Source organism: Oreochromis aureus, linkage group 17, assembly GCF_013358895.1.
Source record: "Oreochromis aureus strain Israel breed Guangdong linkage group 17, ZZ_aureus, whole genome shotgun sequence".
Classification (NCBI taxonomy): domain Eukaryota; kingdom Metazoa; phylum Chordata; class Actinopteri; order Cichliformes; family Cichlidae; genus Oreochromis; species Oreochromis aureus.
The window spans coordinates 24,283,579-24,305,333 of NC_052958.1; the positions used below are offsets into that span (position 1 = coordinate 24,283,579).

General features: G+C 39.7%; 1 protein-coding gene across 2 annotated transcripts; it reads right to left on the reverse strand.

The window, feature by feature from the left end:
• Window positions 1-329: 329 nt before the first annotated feature.
• Window positions 330-20,513, reverse strand: LOC116320831 (calcium homeostasis endoplasmic reticulum protein). 2 transcript variants are annotated; one of them, XM_039601137.1, is made up of 20 exons: window positions 20,345-20,513; window positions 19,612-19,785; window positions 15,697-15,735; window positions 13,352-13,521; window positions 12,720-12,857; window positions 12,421-12,572; window positions 10,377-10,488; window positions 10,093-10,182; window positions 8,444-8,648; window positions 7,306-7,469; window positions 5,529-5,783; window positions 5,157-5,352; window positions 4,816-5,057; window positions 4,343-4,476; window positions 2,911-2,997; window positions 2,499-2,651; window positions 1,849-1,962; window positions 1,664-1,758; window positions 1,351-1,536; window positions 330-1,252 (listed from the first exon to the last, which is right to left on the reverse strand). In XM_039601137.1, the coding sequence occupies exons 1-20, from the start codon at window positions 20,367-20,369 to the stop codon at window positions 1,215-1,217; spliced, it is 2,769 nt and encodes a 922-aa protein (XP_039457071.1). In that variant the 5' UTR covers window positions 20,370-20,513; the 3' UTR covers window positions 330-1,214. The 2 variants fall into 2 exon arrangements, with proteins under 2 accessions (XP_039457071.1, XP_039457073.1); XM_039601139.1 differs by lacking the exon at window positions 15,697-15,735.
• Window positions 20,514-21,755: the final 1,242 nt, after the last annotated feature.

A 21,755-nucleotide genomic window follows, 5' to 3' on the forward strand; every position in this document is an offset into this window, starting at 1 on the left:
ACTGAATATAGTGTTCATCAAAGAGCTATGAATTTAAAAGGGTCCAGAAATATTGCATTTGGCAATATGATGGAAAAGGCACAATTATGGGTTTCAGTAAGAATGCTGTGCTAGGTCAAAAATAATAAAGACTGACTTTTACAACTAGTAATGCAGAATCTTAGGATCATATAATTTGAAGATTTCATTACCTATCAGTTACACTTTTGATTGAATTAAAAATTGCCAGAAAAAAAAGATTACACACTGCATCCTGGTGACCATTTGGAGATGGCCAAGCCAGCAGGACAGTGTGATTATTGATCGTGCAAACAGAAAGAAAAGGCCCATTGTGAGCTGTTAGAATTGTTTATTTAGATCATGTCTCTACAGTGTGCTTGTGGATAAAAATACAGGGGAATTGTTGAGCTTCATTTTAACACTACAACTAAAAGACATATCTAAAGAGAAGTCATTACCTGAAAAATAAAACGTCACAATAATAAGCTGCTTAAAAAGAAGATTCACAAGAAGAGCAACCATACCTTTCTTCTACTTTTGCCTTAAACGCACAGTTCTCACATATGACATTTCTGTTTTACAAATAGTGATCTGGCCACATCTTATTTTCAGAACCCACTCTTCTGAGACTTTTGACACCTTCCACAGTAAGCAGTTTTCTTTAAGACAAATTCCTCCACAAAAAGAGCCGGAATAATTTATGAAAAAAGCACTGCTTTTGTTATTTATTAAAGAATTATTTTGACAATCCACCGCAAGTGAAAGAAAAGCACTGCTTTAATACACATTATTCACTTATATTATGTCCTAGCTCCTAAATGTTGAGTGTGACTGAGACCTCTGTTTTCAGTCTGTAGAATTATGAACACTTACATGAAACACTGGAAGTCAAATATAATAAAATTAAACAGATAGTTATTCGAGGGTCCAAGCTGAACAAAAACGTTTTAGCTGACTCCTGTGATGTTGGCATTGTTAGCGTCAATTGTCACATCTACACACTGTAGATGTTCTGCTTGGACAAACTTGACTTAGAGGCAGCAAAAGCTCTTTGCACTCTTAGACACGCTTAAAAATGCATAGTGTTCTCCTTTAGTTTGGACCTTTAGGACTAGTGACAAATCCTGGGTGGAAAACAAACTAAAATTAAAAAAAGTTAGATCTGTGGTGGCGGTGGTGAGGAGGAGAGTGTTGTTTCACACAATTTGACTGCATCAGTCAGTTGAAGGGGCGTCCTGGGGTTCCCGATTGACTGACCAAGAAAGAAAAACAAGCAGAAAAGGAGGAGTTAGATAAGGGACAACCCAATTTATTTTTGTGAGTAATTCCTGAATAAAAGATTTGATGTACCTTCTTCTCTTGCCTTCATGCGAGCTACAAAGTTGTAACTTTTATTCCTGCGATAGTTCTCGTAAGGGTCATCCAGTGAGACCCCCACACCTTTGTACTGGTCCCATTTATCCCTGATATCGCCTCCTTTAATGGGGTCCTGGATGCCCTGTTCTTTAGCCCCCAAGCCCCCTGAGCCACTCCAACCTACAGTAGACAGGAAGTCATTTTAGGTCGCTTCACAAAATATCCAAATTAAAAATATCATTCTTCAAACATCCTTACTGGATTTATAAAATAAAATAAAATGTAAATCATAATAATTAGAGCGTACCCATCTTCATCAGTAGCTGATGACCTTTGTTCTCCTCCCCTAACCTGGTGTCTGCAGGTAATTTTGAAGAAGTTGCGCCCAGCACTGCTGTGGAACTACAGAAAGCACGAGAGAAATTCATCATTACACTACAGGACAAAGTTTTTTTTAGCAAAGCATATGATGAAAGTAGTGAAGAAACTCACGGAGGGGAGGAGCTCCGGGATTTTGGGCCACGCCGTCGCTTGGTGGGTGAATGTGAGCGGGATCGAGACCTGGAGCGAGAGTGACTACGAGATGACCTGGATCTACTCCTGGACCTAAAGAGTTTGGTTGAACACAAATTAGGTAACATGAATCACACTTCAGTCATATTCAGCACTCAAAACCCAAAACACATTCATTATACCCAACAGCATCATTTTTAGATAAGAGACTTCAATTACAAAAAAAAAACCTATTCAGTCAGAGATGCATTGAATTATTGATACACAAAGACTTCCATGTACACGCATTATGCAGAGTCATTATCGCTTCACTGTGTAAACCTAATAGAAATATAATATCAAGCAGCCATTGTCACAGGATCTGCTGTATTTACAGGTCTTTAGTCCAACTAAACAAGTTCCTGGTGTGATTATGTGAAAAAATTCCACTTTCATTCCGCGGTAATGTTTGATTGTAAATGATCACGCGGATTATTAAACAAAATGACCATGGGAGCTGGGGTAAGCAAACACGATAGAAAATCAAGAACTGGTGGAACTAGAGTGCATTTCATAGCTTGTGAATGAGACTCCGCAGGATCTAACAAATCACGACTGAAGGTACCATGCTTTGATGTGTGGATACAGACCTGGATCGTGAGTAGGAGCGAGAGCGGCTGTGGGAGCGGGAACGAGATGAACGGGAGCGTGACCTGGAGGACTTTGAGGAGTGAGAGCTGGAGCCAGACGAAGACCTCCCTCGGCTGCGAGAGCGACTCCTGGAGCGGCTGCCTCCACGACCACTAGAACCAGTCATCATTGGAGAAATGATTAAACTATCAGAACATGCAAAGTTCTGGGTTTAACTGTTTAATACTTTGAAAAGCATGACATCCTCCTTTTAAAAAGACAATTCACTTTATTAAGCACATTTAAAAACAACAATCATTGACCAAAGTGCTGTACAACTAAAGGAAGAAGCAATAAACATTATTTTATTTCTTCTTTCTGTATTATAAAGATGTGACGTGAATAATGACACCTGTTGACATGATTACTCACCTGTTACGTTTCTCCTGATCCTTTTTCCTTCTGGCTCTCATCTTAGCCCTGAAGAATTCATACAGGCCGTTCTGCTCCCAGCCTTCACTGAATGAGAAACCAACAACAAATATATGTAATCACTATTCACTGCAAATTTTAAACAAAGTAGCAGTACTTCACCCAGTTTCTACAGCAATTTCTGCAGATAAACAGCTACAAAAGACTAAGTGGGACCCGAGGGTGTGCTCCAACTATAGGGGATCACACTTCTCAGACTTTTAAGTCTATCCCAGGTTAGTGGAAAGGAGAGTTTGTCCGCTAGTCGAATCCCTCATACAGGAGGAACAGTGTCCTGGTTGCGGAACACTTGACCAGGTATAATTGGTATAATTCACAAATACACACCTTAACCTCCACATGTGTGAACATCACATTTTGGGTTGTCTAAACCACAATACTAAATTTTGCCCAATCAGCCCAAATAGCAAAGAGAAATTAAAAATGCATGCCATGAAAGAGTTCAGGTCTTAGGAAGTTAAAGCAGATAACCCGTAAGCTGGAGAGGAAATGTCTCACTAATTTAGTTTCCGTAAGGCTAATAAATGTTACTTACAATTACTGACTGAACAAAATACGAACTACCCTACATTTCTTTTTAGCACCATAGCCTGGCTGACAAAGAGACCTTGTTTACACCAACTGTAATGACTTTATGATCTTCTTCACAAATGTTTAACCACTGGAGAAAAAATTAGTCATAGCCATCTTACAGACATTATTTACAGCTACTTTCAAAACTAGTGACCGTCCCTACAAGACTTTTCATACAAGTTCTACCATTACATAACGCTTCAATCTTAAGGATGATCAATCTATTTCTATTATTTAGCTTTTAGGCCTTTAAGGTAGAGGTAAGAAGCCATTACTTAAAAAGCAGTCATGTGACCCAACTGTTTTAGTATTATATTATAAATGCTTCCCTTAGGCAGCATTATTAATAGGCAGCATACATTTTATTGGTATTCAGAAGGTAACCAGTTTTATCTACCCATGAGGTCAGATGACATTTATTTCTTCTAGGCTTGACTATTGTAATTGGTTATTATCAGGTAGTTCTTTACTAAGCATTTCTTCTTCACTTACCACTTTTTACTTTTACTTTTTATGTTTTTATACAGCACTCTGCAATTCTCACCAGTTATCCTTAACTTTCCCCTTTCCACTGACACTAAGTGCTTTTCAAGAGAAAACGCCAACATTCAGACAGGGTCATCTGACTGTTGGAGTTTTCTCTTTATTATTTTATGGTCTTTACCCAGCATTATATAGTGCTTTGAGGTGACTCCTGTTATGATTTGGTGCTTTATATAAATAAATAAGAGTTAAACTGAATCACCTATTCATTTATTTATATTTTTAAATTCTATTATGAAATTAAGTTTAACCGTACCTATTCCTAGGCCGATCATGAGATGGAGGGCTGTAGAAAGCTTCCACAGCAGCTAGCAGGCGATCGCTGGGTGGCATAGGTGGAGGTAACCGAATGTCCTTAGGGTCCAGAGGTTTATAGTCACAGTCCTCGAGCTGTACAGTTGACAGTAAAAGGAAGACCATAAGACATGCAAACTTTATTGGGGCTAAATGTGTCTATTCTAGATACTACTTCAGTACAAGGTCCATGCTAAAATTCTAAAAAACCACCACGGTGCCTGTTTTTGTGTGGTGTATGAAAACAAAATTACACTTGTATGAATGTGTGTGACTGGGAGAAAATAGTAAAACAGTAGAAAAGCACTATATAAGAAGTGCATTACTTGAACCATAACGGTAGCAGTTTTTACAGTTTTTACAGTTTTGTTTAGTTTTTTTACATTTGTATTTATTTTCATTCCCCTGTCCTACAATGAGAAGCAGAGGACTTACTTTAACAAGCGGAGCCATGAGACCAGCTGGCAGGTCAAAGTAGGGCACATTTGGCACCAGACTGGGATCATCTTGCACTGGATGCTGGCGATGACGCATGTGAGGTGAATGGCCATTAAAACCATGTGGCGGTGGGCCAAATTCCGGGTGCTGGCCTCCACCCCAGGGAGGATGATCAGCTCCCAAACCTGGTGGAGGAAGCCTCTGATTGGGATGGTGGTGGGGAGGAGGACCCGGCATATCTGTCAAACATATGTGGAGATTGTTAAAATACACCTGAAAATGAAAAGGCGCAGAAACATGCATCTCCTCTGATCTATGACTCTGGGTCCTCCGCTAACCTCCAGGATATTCTCCTTGAGCATAGTCAAATCGATGTGGTGTATAGGGTGGTCTGTCATAGTGATGTCTGGGAGAAAAGTCTTCCTGCATAAAGCGAGGAGGAAAACGTCCAAAGCCGTGTGGGGGCGGAGGGGGCTGGTTGAAAGGAGGTGGCTGCTGGTGAGGAGGGAAAGGTCCTCTGAAATGGGGCGGCCTCTGTAAAAATGCAAGTGAAACACCACAATTATTCATGTACGTAAGAAGCTCTAGCATCTTTTCTACAACAAAAGAAATTTAAGTCAAATTCAGAAAAGGATGCAGTGTAAATGTAAGTTGTAAATGCAAAGTAAATAGCAGAGGAAGTAAAGCCACAGAAATGTTCTCCCACATGCCTGCATGCGTGGAGGAAATGGTGGCTCCCTCTGACCCCAGGGAGGCTGGTCCGGCTGATTTCCCCATGGTGGTTGCTGGTCGTACGAGTTCCAAGATGGAGGAGCGTGCTCAGATCCACCTGGACCACTCCAAGGACCTCCTTCTCTACCAGGACCTCCACTCCAGTTTCCTGGGTCCCGCTGATCATTCCACATCCCCTCATGGCTGTTCCAAGGAGGGCAAGGTGGTGGTGGCTGGTTTGGATCAAAAGGAGGCTGGGGAAGAGCCAAGACAGAAAGGATGTGACCACGACCTGAGCTTGCCAAGGAGGAACTGTGATGATTAAGAGACATGTCACTAGATGGCCAAGGCCAGGGCGACAATTTAGTGTGGCTACACTAAATTAATGGCTACACTAATCATTAATGCTACACTTCAGCATTAATGATGGGAATTATTAGTTAAAAAGCCCACAATGACACATCCATTCTGTCAGAAGAATATTTTTCCCCTGTAGCCGTCATCCACAGTGACCCAGGATTGGTCAGCTCAAGTGAGGCCAGTGGGACCGACTTCTATTTCATATTCTTACCTTAGCTCAATGCTGCAGTTCAAAAAGTCAGACGAGACTTTTTCTTTGACCATTTTCCTGAAGTATTAAACATTTATTATAAATGTTTACCTGGCCAGCAAATATGATCAAATCAGCTGTTTTAACTGTTGTCACTTAGTTAATAGCCGCATTAGGCACCTGTTATCATTGACGTAGTGGGTAGTGGACTGTAACTGGATAAAAGAATAATAACTGCAAGCTAAATAGATGCAATGTTGAGTTGTGACACAGTGAATTACAGGGACATGGAGAAGGGTCAGGCTGTTGGCTGTACAGAATAGCTAAAAACTGTATGGAGAACTACACTACCAGTCAAAGTTTGGACACACCTTCTCATTTAATGGTTTTTCTTTATTTTCATGACTATTTACATTGTAGATTCTCACTGAAGCGATCAAAACTATTGAATGAACACATATGGAATTATGTAGTAAACTAAAATGTGTGAAATAACTGAAAACATGTTTTATATTTTAGATTCTTCAAAATAGCCACTTGGTACCAGCTAACAGTCTCGATGTATGCGCAAGGAAATCAGGAAAGTAAATCCCAAAAGGTTCATTCTGCTCCCACACCTCCAGACTCACAAACAGCTTCTTACCCTGGACCATTTGGACTATGATACGATAACGATACGATAACAACATGTTATAACAACAGACTACAACTCTGTCACATTGTGACGTACCACGGCTTCAGAAAATAACAAAGTGGCTTGCAAAGCTGTCACATGAGTACTACGTATACAAAATAATTAAGCGCACAGATAGTTTTTTCATTGCACTGTACACCCCTGGAAGACTTTTTTACGTTTCAGTAGATAGTTGTTAGCTCCTACCTGGCTCTTTCTTGCACGTTCTTAAGTAAAATCCCCTCTGTCCTAACTGCCTCTCCAGCTACAGGGCAATGTAGGTTTTAATTGTTTTCCCATTAATAATAAACACCTTTATTTACAAACTGCATTTTGTGTTTACTTGTGTTATCTTTGTCTAATATTCAAATGTTTGATGATCTGAAACATTTAAGTGTGATAAACATAAAAAAAGAGGAAATCAGGAAGAGCTTTTCACACCACTGTAGTTGAGAATATCCAGCAAATATGCACTCTCCTTCTGTATCTTTCACTCACACACACACACACACACACACACACACACAAGAAACACACACAAAAAGGTCTTTACCGGCTGGTTGGGGTTCCAGGGGCTCATATGCTGAGGGTCATACCAGGCAGGCTTTGTAGGGGGTATATCTGAGGGACCACTAGGGTTGCTGGGGTCTGGTGGTCTGGATGAAGATCCATCAAACTCTCCCGGAGGAGGACCTGACATGGGAAGCTTTACATCTCCTGAACACAAAAAAGAGACATCATAAAACAAACATACATGGACTTGGTCAGGTTTAACTACATTGCTGTCTGTATTATTGCTGAAGTCCTAAATTATCACCTTTAAAGTGTTTGTGCTAAAACGTCATGTACAGTAACACGGGCATGGAGAACAGCACTGACTGGGAGGGGCTCTGAACACATGACATACTCAGTTCAATTCAACATATAAGACTTTAAGAATGCATAAGCATCTACCTAAAATCTATTTAATCTATCATCTGTGATTATATTGTATTGGTCATCTCCCTTAAATAAACAGGCAGCCTTAAAGTGTGAAATATTCATCTACAAAAACACAGAAATGTGTCTATTGTTTCATTGGCTGATAGTCCCACAGGCATCAATTGAAACGGACTGACATGCAGAGGTGCAAGGCAGCCCAGGCATGGAAATGTTGCTTTTAGAGACGCAAAGTCTATCTCAGGTGTGGGCAACTCCAGGCCTCAAGGGCCGGTGTCCTGCAGGTCTTAGATATCCCCCTGGGTCAACACACCTGAATCTAATGATTAGTTCACGCCATGTTTAGATAGAGAAATGCTGAGCAGGAATCAGACCCCTGCATCTCTCCCCTGCTGGATCCTTTGTTTGGTGGCTGTAAGTACTTGTTAGAATAAACTGCTCACAAGACAACTCCAGCAGTATAACCTCTTTTATTTAATGCACTAAATTTCCACAACAGGATCAAATACTGAAAATCAGCTCATAACTTTTATGTATTTATGTGTTTTTTCTGTATTGTTGGTTGATAATCTGTCTCTTTCCATTAAAATTAAACTACCATAAAAATTACAGACTGTTAATTTCTTTGCAAGTGACCAAACTCACAAATTCAGCAGGGGATCAAATAATTATTTCCCCAACTGTAATAGCAGTTGACACAATCTCATGCATGAGGCTGTGCCTCTGCTTTGGTTGAGTGTTTCTCCACTCACCAGCTTGCGTAGTCATAGGGGGGGGCTTTTCCGGTTCAGCTGGGGCAGCTAGCTGTCCTACAGGGGCAGACTGCGGTTGTGACTGGTGTTGCTGCTTCAGACTAGCAACAAACTCATCATGCTGAGTCTTCAATGCCTGGATCTGCTGCTGGAAGGCCAACTGGACTGGCTGCACCACTGCAGCATATTCTGTTATCAGGGACGCCTGAAAGAAACAACAGAATACCAGGTAAAGTCTATCATGGGAAAAATAGAAAAAAGTAATGAATGGGGCCGGGTAATATGAGGAAAAACATATATATACATATATCCACATACGTGCACGCACGCACACACACACACACCTAGATTGATATATAGATAGATACATATATATTGTTTTGATTATGTTACTTCTGTTATCCGTGGTGATGCACACCTGACTACTTTCTGACAGATTCCAGCGATTGCTGCTGGTCCATAGAGCCGTAGTTGGTGGGAAGAAGGTCACGTTTATTAGCTGCTGGGACATATTTTCTCTTGCTGATATGTAGAACTCTGACAGCACTTTTTCTTTATGGCTGGTTTAACATTTTCTCTGGCGTGTGGGGAGGTGCTGACATGCAGAGTTGAAAACATTCTTCAATTTGCAGTGGATGATTTTTCAGGTGGTGAAATAAGTTTGTGGTACTGCTACCTTTTGCGGCAATAGCTTTACGGCATCTTTTGCAAATTACGGCATTTTGTTTGACATCCTTATGACATCCAAACCACTGCCAGATTATTGATCCAGTGCTGTGTCTCTTTGGAACTAGCTCATCTAACTCCTCTTCAGTTATAGTCTCATTCCCTCGCTCATCTGAAACTCCCGCTATCACCATATTTTTCCCCCATCTGGTAGTATAAAAACACACATGCCTAGCGCAGTGTCCCAGGTAGAAAAGTTTCATGCATTCACGGCATGTGGGATAAAAAAAACTCACAGTGAATTACACGGAGACAGCTTAATACTGCCATAGCAATTTATATTCAATGGTTATGAGAGAGCCATTTTAACCATCGTACGTGAAAAACCTTGTGATACATAGAGTATATTCAACATATCCCCCACCCCTAACTCGGACACTACCAGATATTCAGCTACCCTACAGTATTCTATAGTCTACACTATTCTAGATCAACTGTTTTCAGTTTTTTTAAATATTCAGCTTTACATTTTAAGAGTCATATGTATTTTTAAAAGTTAGGATATATTATAAGATTACATGTTTTTTGACAAAGACCACATTTCTGTGTTAAGCTGACCCAACAATAATGTTGAGGATCATCATTGTTCATGAGAAATGAATTGCTGGATAGAAAACAGAAAAATAAACATCTGTTTTTCGTGTTAAAGGAAACACTGTCTAAGAAAAAGGCATATGGGTGACTAGGAGCACGCCTGGCATTGTCTTCCTTCACAGTGGCCTGGAGCCTAACCCAGCTCCAATAAGGCGAGAGGAGGGCTACAAGCTGGACAGATCAACAGTCTGTGGCAGAGACCTTACTGTGAAGCAACAGTGGTAACCACTGCAACACCATAGTGCCCAATACTTACACAACAAAAATCCTGAAAGTGAAATATTTGGGTCCAACTCTAAAATCTGATTGTTAAGACATGTTCCACTCACCTGGTACTGGCCAAGGCCCAGTGCTGGATTCTGGAGCTGTTGAATGGTCTCCTCATCAAAGTACCCATTTTTCTCCCAAAGCTGCAACAACTGAAGGGAGAAGGAATGTCAGAAACAGAAACCTTTTTCCCGTTCAATAAATGGAAAGGAGAAAAAACTTCCTTTTAATCACCAGGTCTAAGCTACTAATAAACTGATATAAATGAATATTCATAGCTGAAGCTGCTATAGCAAAGAAAAACCAGTTAGTGTGTTAGACTTGGAAAATATGTGCCTGTATTTACCCTGGTGATCTTCTGCTGTTTTTCTTCCTCTACAGCTAGAAAGCTTGTGCAGTAGATTGGAACAACAACTTTCTGCAGAGCTGCCAACAAATCCTTCTGCTGCTTCCGCTGGCTGTGTAAAACATTAAAAGAATCACAAACAAAACATTGAGGCACATAATCCATTACAATACTACAATAAATGAGCAATGCCTGGCTCCTGCATGCTGACCCACAGCGTGGGCCAAAGCTGTGTGCTGAGCCCTGTCCTGCACACCTCCCTTCTCCAATTCAACAGTTATTGGCCTCATCAGCAGAGGGGACAAGACTGCGTACAGGGAGCGGGGTAAAAAAACTGGCAGGATGGTGTTGAGCAGAACACAACCTTCTGCTCAACACCATCAAAACTAAGGAGATAGCGATTGACTTCAGCAATTAAAACATGTTGCTCTCCACATCAACGGGGACTGTAATCAGCGAGTGTCCTTCTTTAAGTTCCTGGGGACCTGTCATGAACCACTAACCACTTTTCTCACCTGTTCAACATAAAGCCCAGGACAGCCAGGCTTAGAAACAGCTTTTATCCCCTATGCCATCAGAACACTGAATGCTAAGGTCAGTTAATGGGCTGAGTGAGCTTCACTCATCAGCCCCATCTGCAATATTCCTGTGAAATATAAAACAGTCAAACGTGGTACTAGCAAGGTACACCTTACAGAGACCAACAAGTTCACATTTTCAATATTGGATAAAACTTTAAAACCAATTCATACACAGTGTGCCACTTGACAAAGTTTCTGCTTCTTCAACGTGTGATTTTGATACACATTTTTCTGCCTCTAGCGCTACTGTAGTAACTTTGTATGGACAGGTAATGTGAAAGAAGGTATAGTTATTGCTACATAACTAAGAGTCTAATTATTAGAATTCTCTCACAGTTTGGTACCTCAGTTATTCTTTAAAAAATTATGAAAAACAAAAAAATTATGAAAAAAACCTGTCTAACTGGAACATGGAAAAAAATATCTCCACTATTCTGACATATTACCTGTTTCAAGCTGTTCCCATACACTTTAAACTATGGAGGACCAGAAGAGCCACGCAAAACTGTGGCTTATTTGAAGCGTGTCAGGCAGGTTTCAGAGCTAATCACATAGAAACAGCTTTAATGAAGGTTACAAATGATCTTCTTATGGCCTCTGACAGTGGACTCCTCTCTGTGCTTGTCCTGCTAGACCTCAGCACAGCGTTTAATACTGTTGACCATAACATTGTCTAGCTATTAGAGCATACTGCAGGCATTAAAGGTACTGTGCTGCAGTGGTTTGCATTCTATATATCTAACAGACTCAAATTTGTTCATGTAAATGTAGAGTCCTCTTCACATACGAAGGTCAATTATGGTGTTCAGTGCTAATGATGCCAGGACCAATTGTGTTTACATTATACATGCTTCCCTTAGGCAGTATCAACAGAAGGCATAGCATACATTTTCACTGCTATGCACATGACACCCAACTTTATCTATCCATGAAGCCAGATAACACACACCAATTAGGAACGTCTTAAAGACATAAAGACCTGGATGGCCTCTAATTTTCTGCATCTAAATTCAGATAAAACTGATGTTAATGTACTCAGCCCTAAAATTCCTAGAGATATGGTCTCCAACCAGATTCTTACTCTGGATCGCATTACCTTGGCCTCCAGTAACACTGTGAGGAATCTTGGAGTCATTTTTGACCAGGATATGCAATATTAAACTAATATGTAGGACTGCTTTCTTCCATTTGTGCAATATCTCTAAAACTAGAACAAATTCTGTCTGGTGCTGAAAAACTACTTCATGTATTTATTACTTCTAGGCTAGACTACTGTAAGAATGGAAACTTTTCCATGGGGAGGAAAAAGAAAATTTAAAAAAACTGGAAAGAGAAAGGCAGTGAGGAAAATTGATTTTACCCACTTTCAGATTACTTATAATGCTACTCTATTATTCGTTTTCTCATGGATTAAGTACACAAGTAAACTACATGGATTCATGAGTGTATTTAAGTGTGGGTACCAGTGATGAAGAACGTCATTTGTTAAGTAGATTAGGTGTAGGCGCAGCTCAAAATGAGCTGTATCAGCAGTGATGCGGTTGCGTAGATGTGATGTCATCAGTTCACAGTGCTGTGGGGTCTTGGCATTATTGAACATCCAGTTCTTACCAGCCTGAGGAAGAAAAACAAAAGTGAAATGTAAATAGCTCTAATTATAATAACTCTTTACATGAAGGAATTGTACAAAGACAAAGCCAAAGGGAGGAATGATTTCCTGTGTGGCCCTGATTCATAGAAAATCCTATCATTATGTCCTTACCGAGATGGCATCTTTGGTGCAGGTGTCTATAATGGGTTGAAGCAGGTTGTCAAATTCTGTTATGTCCAACTGCGTTTCCAGCAGCAGCTTTTGGGTCTGCTGCTCCATAGCTAAAGTAATGGCTGCAGTGACCTGTTCCTACATTGAGAAAGCATTAGAAAATTTATTGGTCAACACTGGTCTTGTGATGTCCCCTCAGCCACTTGTATCACATCCACCCAAACCCAGACCTCCCTCTCCCCGGCCACCTCCCCCAGCTGAAGGAACACCAAGGCGTTCCCAGACCAGCCGAGAGATATAATCTCTCCAGCGTGTTTATTCCTTGTATCACATGCTCTTCATTATTATTTTGTTTAATGCATGGAGTGATAACTACTTAATTTCTCTCCAAGCATTCAAGAGTGGATCCCAGTTTTGTTAGCAGAGAGAGTTACTCTTCTGTAAAGAAGTTATATGTGCAGAAAAGAATTTGTCTTGCCCTCACAAAAAAATTCTCCTGTCAACTCCAGAAAACTGAAACATTCAGCAAAGACAGACTTCAAAACAAAAACGTTCATCAACAACCAGTACACGGGAATGAATGTTCCTGGAGGGAAGGATATGCTTCTTTCATTCCATTTTTTCCACTTTACCTGTCTGAGCGTGTGCAGATGCTGCTCCTGCTGCTGCAGATTCCACTGGCTCTGTTGAATGAGCTCATCTATAGCGGGCGCAGAGGGTGGAGGTATTAGAGGTGGAGCAATCATCGGCATCGGTGGAGGGGGGATATCAACCACATCTTTTGCACCAGGGTTGTATACTTCTGCACAAACAAACAAACAAGCAAAAAACAGGATTGAATGTTCAGTCCTTAAGACTAAGTGTTTCTTTTGTATAGCTGCTGCTGATGACAACATGATGGCCATGAACATAATTAAGAAATCATGAAGAGAAAAAAATACTGCTAATCTGCCAATATGGTTTTCTGAGGAAGAAATAAAACATGGCCTACATACAGCAAGCAGATGAAATGTTCCAAGTAGAGGAGTGAACACAATTTAAGACATGCAATCAGTATCAACACATCCCCTCCTGGTACTGCTGATTGCTGCAGAAACAACTGGTGTGCTGAGGTAACCTGTTGGCATCTCCACAAACTGAGGCTGGGCTGCTCAATTAAATGAAAATACATTTGTGTTGTACCAAGAATTGAGAACACAAACTTAATTCCTAGAATGTATGGACACTGTGAATTTTAAGACAGAATGCAATATTTGCAAATCTCTTAAACCCTTGCTTTATTCTCAACAGAACACAGATGCTTAAACTGAGAACACCCTTTTAAAAGGTAAATGGACAGTACTTATTTAGCTTTTTTTTTTTTACTGTGAGCTTTTTACTACAAGTCCCATTCACCTAATGTCAAACATATTCACAGCAGTGCTTTTTTTCTTTCACTAACCTTGTCTAACATTCACACACAACTAGGGTTTCAATAGCTTGTCCAAAAATACGTAAACATGCAGAATGGGGAAGCCGAGGAGTGAACCACCAAGCTTCTGATTGGTAGACAACCCGCTATACCTGCTGAGCCACATCACCCTAAGAAAAATATTTGCTAATTTTAAATTTGATGGCATCTACAACAGAAGTAAAAATTGGCAGAGTTTCACCAATGTGCAAAAAACTGTCTAAAAACTGAGGAACAATTTCACATTTTTTTTTCTGAAGACTTAAGTACATAATATTGTTTAAAAAATTCCAGAGAATCTGGAGAAATCGCTGTGCACAAGGGACAAGGTTGGAAATCAATATTGGATGCCCACTACCTTCAAATACTACAATAAAACCAGGCATGGTTCTATGACGGAAATCTGTGCATGGGCTCAGGAACACTTCCAGAAATCACTGTGTGAGAACACAGCTCATAGTCCCCTCAACAAATGCAGGTTAAAGCTCTCTCATGAAAAGTAGCCACATATGAACATGATCTAGAAACACTGCTGTCTTCTCAGGACCAAAGCTCACTTAAAATGGGCCAAGGCAAAGTAGAAAACCGCTCAGAGGTCAGCAGCAGTCAGTTCAAAAGCCTGAATGCTTGATGGCAGAGGATGCATTAGTGTCAAATTATTTGACAAATTATTTGACAGCATGTATATTTGGAAAGGTAGTATCAATACTGCAAGGTATATGCAATATTTAGAACATATGCTCACATCCATCTTAGCCACGATAACATGGATGACTTCACAGACATATTAATGCAGTAAAATTCATTTTATAGAAAAAGGTGAAACAAAGCCCAGTAAATGTTATCACTTAATAACATAAAATGTTCAGAACATAATCCTAAACTTTTCAGTAATTACAGGAGGATTACATTTGTATTACTGGATAAATAAAACTGTATTCATCCCATATTTGGGAATTATTTTATTACAGCATTTGAACTGACAATAATAATAATAAATAACAACAACAACTTTGTTTTAGCTTAACATTTAGCTTCTGATGCCACTTGCCAATAATATCTGTAATACTATAGTACTGACTGTAGTACGAATTTGAGTACCAAGAAATAAACAAGCTGATCTGGGCCAAGACTTTTCCAAGAATTAGGAAAATAATGCAGAAAATAGTTTAACCAATACTGACATTTTTAAAATTGTGCAGCCCTTATTCTATAGCTGCCCTGAGCAGAAGCATGTTACAGACAAACAGAATAAACAACACCCTGAGTCTGTGTCTTTGTATCTGTGCATGTAATCAAACCTGCTTCAAGATGGAGGATTAAGCCCATTTTAATCAAGATCATTAAGAAGGTATGGCCAAGAGAAATTCACTGAAAAAGCAAAAAATGTGAACATGCAAAATGAAAACAAACCAAAGTATTTTAAAGCACAATGTTGTGGCATCTGGCAAAAAAGTGCATAACAAAATGTGACTTTCCAAATAGAATTTTGAAATTTATCTGAAAATTCTGATTTTAAATAAATACCTTTAGATTTATACTCCTCCCCATCGTGGGTAGAGGGATCTAAGTGGAGAAAGGCAAACTTTAATGCATTTCAGTGGTATCACACAACTGACAGAAGAACACCATGCAAAACTGCACAACACTCTGCTTTTAGTATCAGGCTGCTGATTAGGTGACTATGCTTAAGTAATCAAAGCCAACTGTAGGACAGTAAATAATGTAATTTACTCTCATATTAAGTTCACTTCTTTGTAAAGATCCGTATCTATGCCAAGAAAATATTTCCATTTTGCTCAAAGAACTGCTGTCCTCACAATAAGGACGTGACTGGATTGCTCCTCACGGAAGAATATGAGAAGGTTCTCTAAAGCAGCATTGCTGAAGCTGCATGTGGGAAGTTTCATATATTTTTACAGCTTTTTAAGTAAACTAAAGATTTAATTTGTGCATAGTTAGTACAATTACTATTTTGACTTCTTTTGAAAAGTAATATTTCAGTGATATTTCTTATTAGATTTTAAAATATAAATAAAAGTATGTAACCGGCTGGAAGCCTTCCAGTCCCTGCTCTGAGGAAGAAGCTTTGTCCCTGCTCTTTTTCTTCAGGTCGCAGCAGTTATGGGCGCTGCTTCCAGTTTACAAACAGCCTGCCTTGTGCAACCCTTGATTCTTAGGGACGGACTGGCTGAGGTTTAATAAACTGGTAGGACAATGTTGGGAGGGTGTGCTCATGACAGACAGAGTCACCTGGGTTCTGTCCAACACTGATCCTGCAGAGCCTTCTCAGGAGACCCCGGGTGGTCAGTGTATAATTGATGTATAGTACATCAACTATACTCTGATCATCTCTCCTTGCTAATGGTACTGACCTACAAACCCCTCATTTGCAGAACTAAACCAACCAACAGAATGATTAAGACCTTGTCTACTTCAAGATTGCTTTGAATAAACAGACTGGAGTACACTTAGAAGTGTACAAATTATTTGTTCTATCCTACATCAACTTCTGCACTGCCCTGGTCATCACATTGAAACTAATCAAAGTGTTCTGAAATCAGAAACCCTGGGTCAATAAAGAGGCCAGAGAGCTGCTTAAAATCAGGGATGTTGCTTACAAAGCCCAGGATGCGGCATCTTATAGCCTAGCAAAAGCAAATCTCAAACACAGCACTGAGCCTTCAAAGAACAATTACAGATTCAGGACAGTTTCAACAAAAACAACTCAGATAATATGTGGCAAGCCACACAACATTTGACAGACTATCAAAGAAAAACCCTCAAAGTAAGCAGTAATCCTTCCCTGACTGAAGCATCGTTTTTGCCCATTTCAGCAGGTACAATGATGCAAGCGAAATCGACCTCCATCCCCTACCAGCCCAGCCTGAACTGTCTTGGAAAGAAATGACATTAGGAGTGTTATTGCACAGAATTAAACCCAGAAAGGCTACAGAACCTGATGGTGTTCTGGAGTGTGTTCTGCAGACCTGCACTGACCACCTTGCAGAGGTTTTCACAAACATCTTTAACCTCTCTTCGATTTCTGGGAGTGCACCAACATGCCTCAAAACTACAACCATTGTGCCCATTCCAAAACAAAGAACTAAGAGCAGCCTAAATGACTATCATTCAATTACACTTAACCTGATGATAGCAAAATGCTTTGAAAGACTGATTGTGGCTCACATTAAGTGATCACAGCCACTCTGGACCAGAGTCAACAGAGGAAGCCATCAGCCTTACACTCTATACCACCTTAGAGCACTTCAACAAACCAGGCAGGTACTGTAGAATGCTCTTCCTGGACTTCAGTTCTGCTTTTAATACCGGTGTCCCCGCAAACTGGTGTCCAAACTCCCAAACCGTCTCAGCCCGACCATCTTTAGGTGGACCCTGTATTTCTTAACCAACTATCCCCAGACTGCCAGGATGGGCAAACGCGCATCCTCCACCCTCAATGTACCAAAGGGATGTGAGCTGAGCCCTGTTCTGTAAGACCTGTTCAACCATGACTGTCAACCTTCAAACACAACAAACACCATCATCAAGTTTGCGGACGACACACAGTCACTGGCCTGATCTCCATTAACAACAAGACTGCAGATAGAGAAAAAGTGTAGAGCCTAATCGCCTGGTGCCCCATCAACAAACTCATACTACACAGCGGCAAAGCCAAGGAGATTGTGGTGGATTTCAGACAGTCAAGAAGAACAGAACTTGATCCTATGTACATCAACTATACTCAAATGCTGCTACACATATACACACAGTCCACACATGATTGCTAGCCTTCCTATTACAACTTCTGTGTAATAGCACTACATTTGCTATACTGTGAAACTTGCACATACAACTTGTAAAGTCATTACTAAATTTTCATAATGTTCTTATTTTTGCACATACGTTTTATGACCTTGTACGTATTTTGTATTCTTTTATTCTATTTATTTTTTTATTCTTCATGTGTACTTTTAAATATTTGCCATTTTGCACATTTTTTTGAATATTTTGCATGTTCAGGGGTTGCCAAAATGTTGTTATTTTGTTGTCCTACACAACAATAACAAAAACACCAAACCTGAACCAGTTCTAACAGACATACCTGTGGTATCAGTTTCAAAATCCTATGTCATCTTGTTCTCAAGTTATGGCATTCATTTTTACTAGATGCACCTGTGGTATCAATTTGAAAATCCTAGGTGACTTCCCTCTTGCGGTATCGCATTCACAAGATTTTCAGAAGATTTGACCTCTGACCTTAACAGGGTGACAAGAAACCCTATCAGCCTTTTACGGCTGAGTGATAAAAGGAATGTCAGCAGCACCTGTACAACAGAGGCACTAGACTCAGACAGCTCAAACTGGGAGGTAAAATACACGTATTACTTCCCATTTGCAATTCAAAATTACTCGCCAACTAGCAAGGACCCTTTATGGCCATGTGGTGAGTGGGGGACATAGATTGTGAAGTGGGGTGGACACAGGATTGGTGCCACACAAGTATACCACCTCAACCTCCTAAAAGCATGGAGAGTGACAGAATTTTGAAACTCGTTGTATGTGCGTAAATAAAGAGAGAAACACCGAACAAAGACACTGTATGCAAGGTACATATAGAGGGGTTCCTGTAGTGGCAAACTTGCTACAATGCCCACTTAGCTATTTACATTATAATTCACTGATGTCTCCTTGAAGACTGCCGGAAAAGCTGTATGTGTAGACAGCGCACTGTAAGATACTACAAAACAGTGCTTCATCTGCTAATCCTCCTACCCAAATGTCAGATATGAAAATGATTCTTTGGACACCACCAATGTGTCTTTGATTATTGAAGAGATTCTAAATTTAAAGATTTGTATTTTCAAATTTAGCTGCAACAGTTCCTTCTACAGATTTGCCCGGTTGCTATTAAGCCAGACCAAAGTGTCATTTGGACACCTTTTATCCTGTAGTGAGATTCCAAGTCTACTGTCTTTAGTGCATTTACTGACTGATATCCTTGTTCTGCTTTTGGGGAGATTTTCTGTGAGCTAGAGAACTGACTCTGCAGCTGACGAAGGCTGCGAGCAGAAGGACTACTGTTGCCAGGTGATGATATAAAGGCAGTCTGAAAGCCTTTAATCAAAAGGAAAAAAATCCATGCCAAAAACAGATTCACATTACCAATACAATGTTGGACTGTTCAATTAACAGTTTCACCCCAAAACAGAAAAGTAAATAATTCTGCCAACATATCTGGTGCATGTACTGGGTTGGGGGGGGGGTTTCCGCTTTTATCTGTAAAAACTGTTTTTTATTACATTTTTTTTAGTTTGAATATTTCTATTAGAGTAAGAAATCCAAAGTACTGAACATCAAATGAACTTAATATTCCAATACTAAATTGACCTCTATGTGAAAATTCTGTTTTTATTGTGATGTGTCAGTTTAACTACATACGTTGCTGTTGTTCCATAGCAAGTTTGTACTTGTAGTAGCTGAAGTATTCGCCCCCAAAAAGGAAGGAGAACTTATGGTTGTCCTTCTGTTTTTCCATCGTCATCTTCTCAAACTCTGGGCCATTTCGGGCAACAAACTGGGCCAGCTTGTCAATCACATTTCGAAGCTCCTGATCTGTACAAAAAAAACAGACATAAATACAGTGAAAAATGTTGTTGTAAAAACCACAGAACAGAGACACTGAAATAGACAGAAATAATAGTGACTGAAGTTCTTTTAAAAAAATCAAATAAAACAGATTTAGAAAATAATGAATTTCTTCTGAAACAGAAATATCTAGAAATGAGGTTGGGTAAGCATGAATTATTTCTATATTCCTACATAGTATTATTAAATCAGTTGGCTTTAATTTTACTCTTAATCGTGCTGCTGTAGCACAAAAATATCTATAAGGGATCTTCTTTCTATGGGGGTTCTTTTTCTTAAAAGCCAGCAGCCGTGAAAAGTTAGAACAACTAGCGTTTACTCTCTATTACTGGATTATTTCTACACCATTTTCCACGTTAGTTGGTGCAATGATTACACACAGAGCCCGGTTAAACATTCATTCACTTCTGATCGGTGACCTTAATCAACATGCTAAATCCAATGGTTTTGTTAGCTATGTAGCAGATAGCATGGGTGCTCGCTTACGTTGAATCGAAATTTAAAATAGCTGTGGTGTACGGCTCACCTTCGGGAGGACTGGGGATATCCATGTTTAATTTCTGTTCCAGCGAACCACTTAGCCAGAATATGTATGTAGAAACTCCGCCAAATTCTTTACTTTTTCAGAAAAAGATATATCAAATTCCCCCAAAATCACTTGCATTGCCGCTGCTACGCACAGGAAATGCGATACAGAAACAGCGCCACAAAAGATGGCTATGGAATTGTCTCCAGCGCCCCCTGCGACTGGGAGGAGTGTTCGCGCCTTGCTCGTTTGGGTGGATTGATGGTTGCAGCGGCGAGTAAACGTCCAAAAATGAAAATATTTTTATTTAACTATAAGTAAAAGATATATATATAAAAAAATACAACATTTTAAAATAGCTTTAGTCCTGATCTTTATTATATATGCTTACAAAATCCTATCCTAGAAAACATGGTTGAAACCCCGTAGTTTCTCTTCCTGGTCAATATAGGAGGCAAACCTTTTGGACAGTTAGACCAAACAAGACACTTATCCAGCTGGATCCAGCACCCAGTCCAATGGGAATGCTGTGCTATCCAGTTGGTCATTTCAAATGACCCACTTGGCAGTGCAGAGCTATCTTTTTGTTTGTTTGTTGTATGATCAGCAAAAGATGGGGTTCAAAAGCATCAGTCAACAGTTTTTCCTAACCATCTAAGGTCCAATGCTCAAATGGCAGAAATTAAAAAAGGGAAAAGAAAAACAGAACAGCAGAAAAAATGAACAAACAAAAGGGGTTTATAAAAGCAAGGCTCTATGGGTCAAAGGAGCAAGGATCTACATATACATATTTTGAGCTTAGCAACACAGTGTTTAGCACTATTGTGTCACAGCAAAAAGGTCCTGGGTTCACATCCACAATCTGGCTAGGGCCTTTCTGTGTGGAGTTTGCATATTCTCCTCTGGTTCTCCAGCTTCCCCCCACAGTCCAAAGACATGCAGTTAGTCAGATTACATTAATTGATGATTTTAAGAAGAATTAAAATGGTATTTACCCAGAATAATAATTAGATTAACAGTATCAGAAATTTTGTTGTTCAACCCATTCATAAAAGAAACAATAAGTAAGCATGGAAATGTTGACTATTTTCAGATAAAGTCAACTGTAAATGTCTGACCAAAATAAACTCACATGAGGACAATTTAAAATAGAAATGATCACCAGTTTCACATTCAGAAGTACAAAAATTACATGAGTCAACCTCAATTTCAAATCGCTTTAATAAGAAATTTAGGAGTGGTATTCAAATGTTCCTTTCAACAACAGATCATTTTATTATTATGATATAAAGTATTTCACCTCTCGTTTTACCGCGATGTAAAAATTTAAATCAAGATTGCAGATTGCTAAAATCTGACATATCAGAGCATTTACAATCAGACTAGATGCTTTTGAGAAAAATTAATTTTG

Coding starts and splice junctions, on each gene's coding strand:
- LOC116320831 (XM_039601137.1), bottom strand. CDS start 20,369: ATGGATATCCCCAGTCCTCCCGAAG. Junction 19,786..20,344: donor TATCCCCAGTCCTCCCGAAG/GTGAGCCGTACA, acceptor TTTTTTGTACAG/ATCAGGAGCTTCGAAATGTG. Junction 10,183..10,376: donor AACAGCAGAAGATCACCAGG/GTAAATACAGGC, acceptor TTCTCCCTTCAG/TTGTTGCAGCTTTGGGAGAA.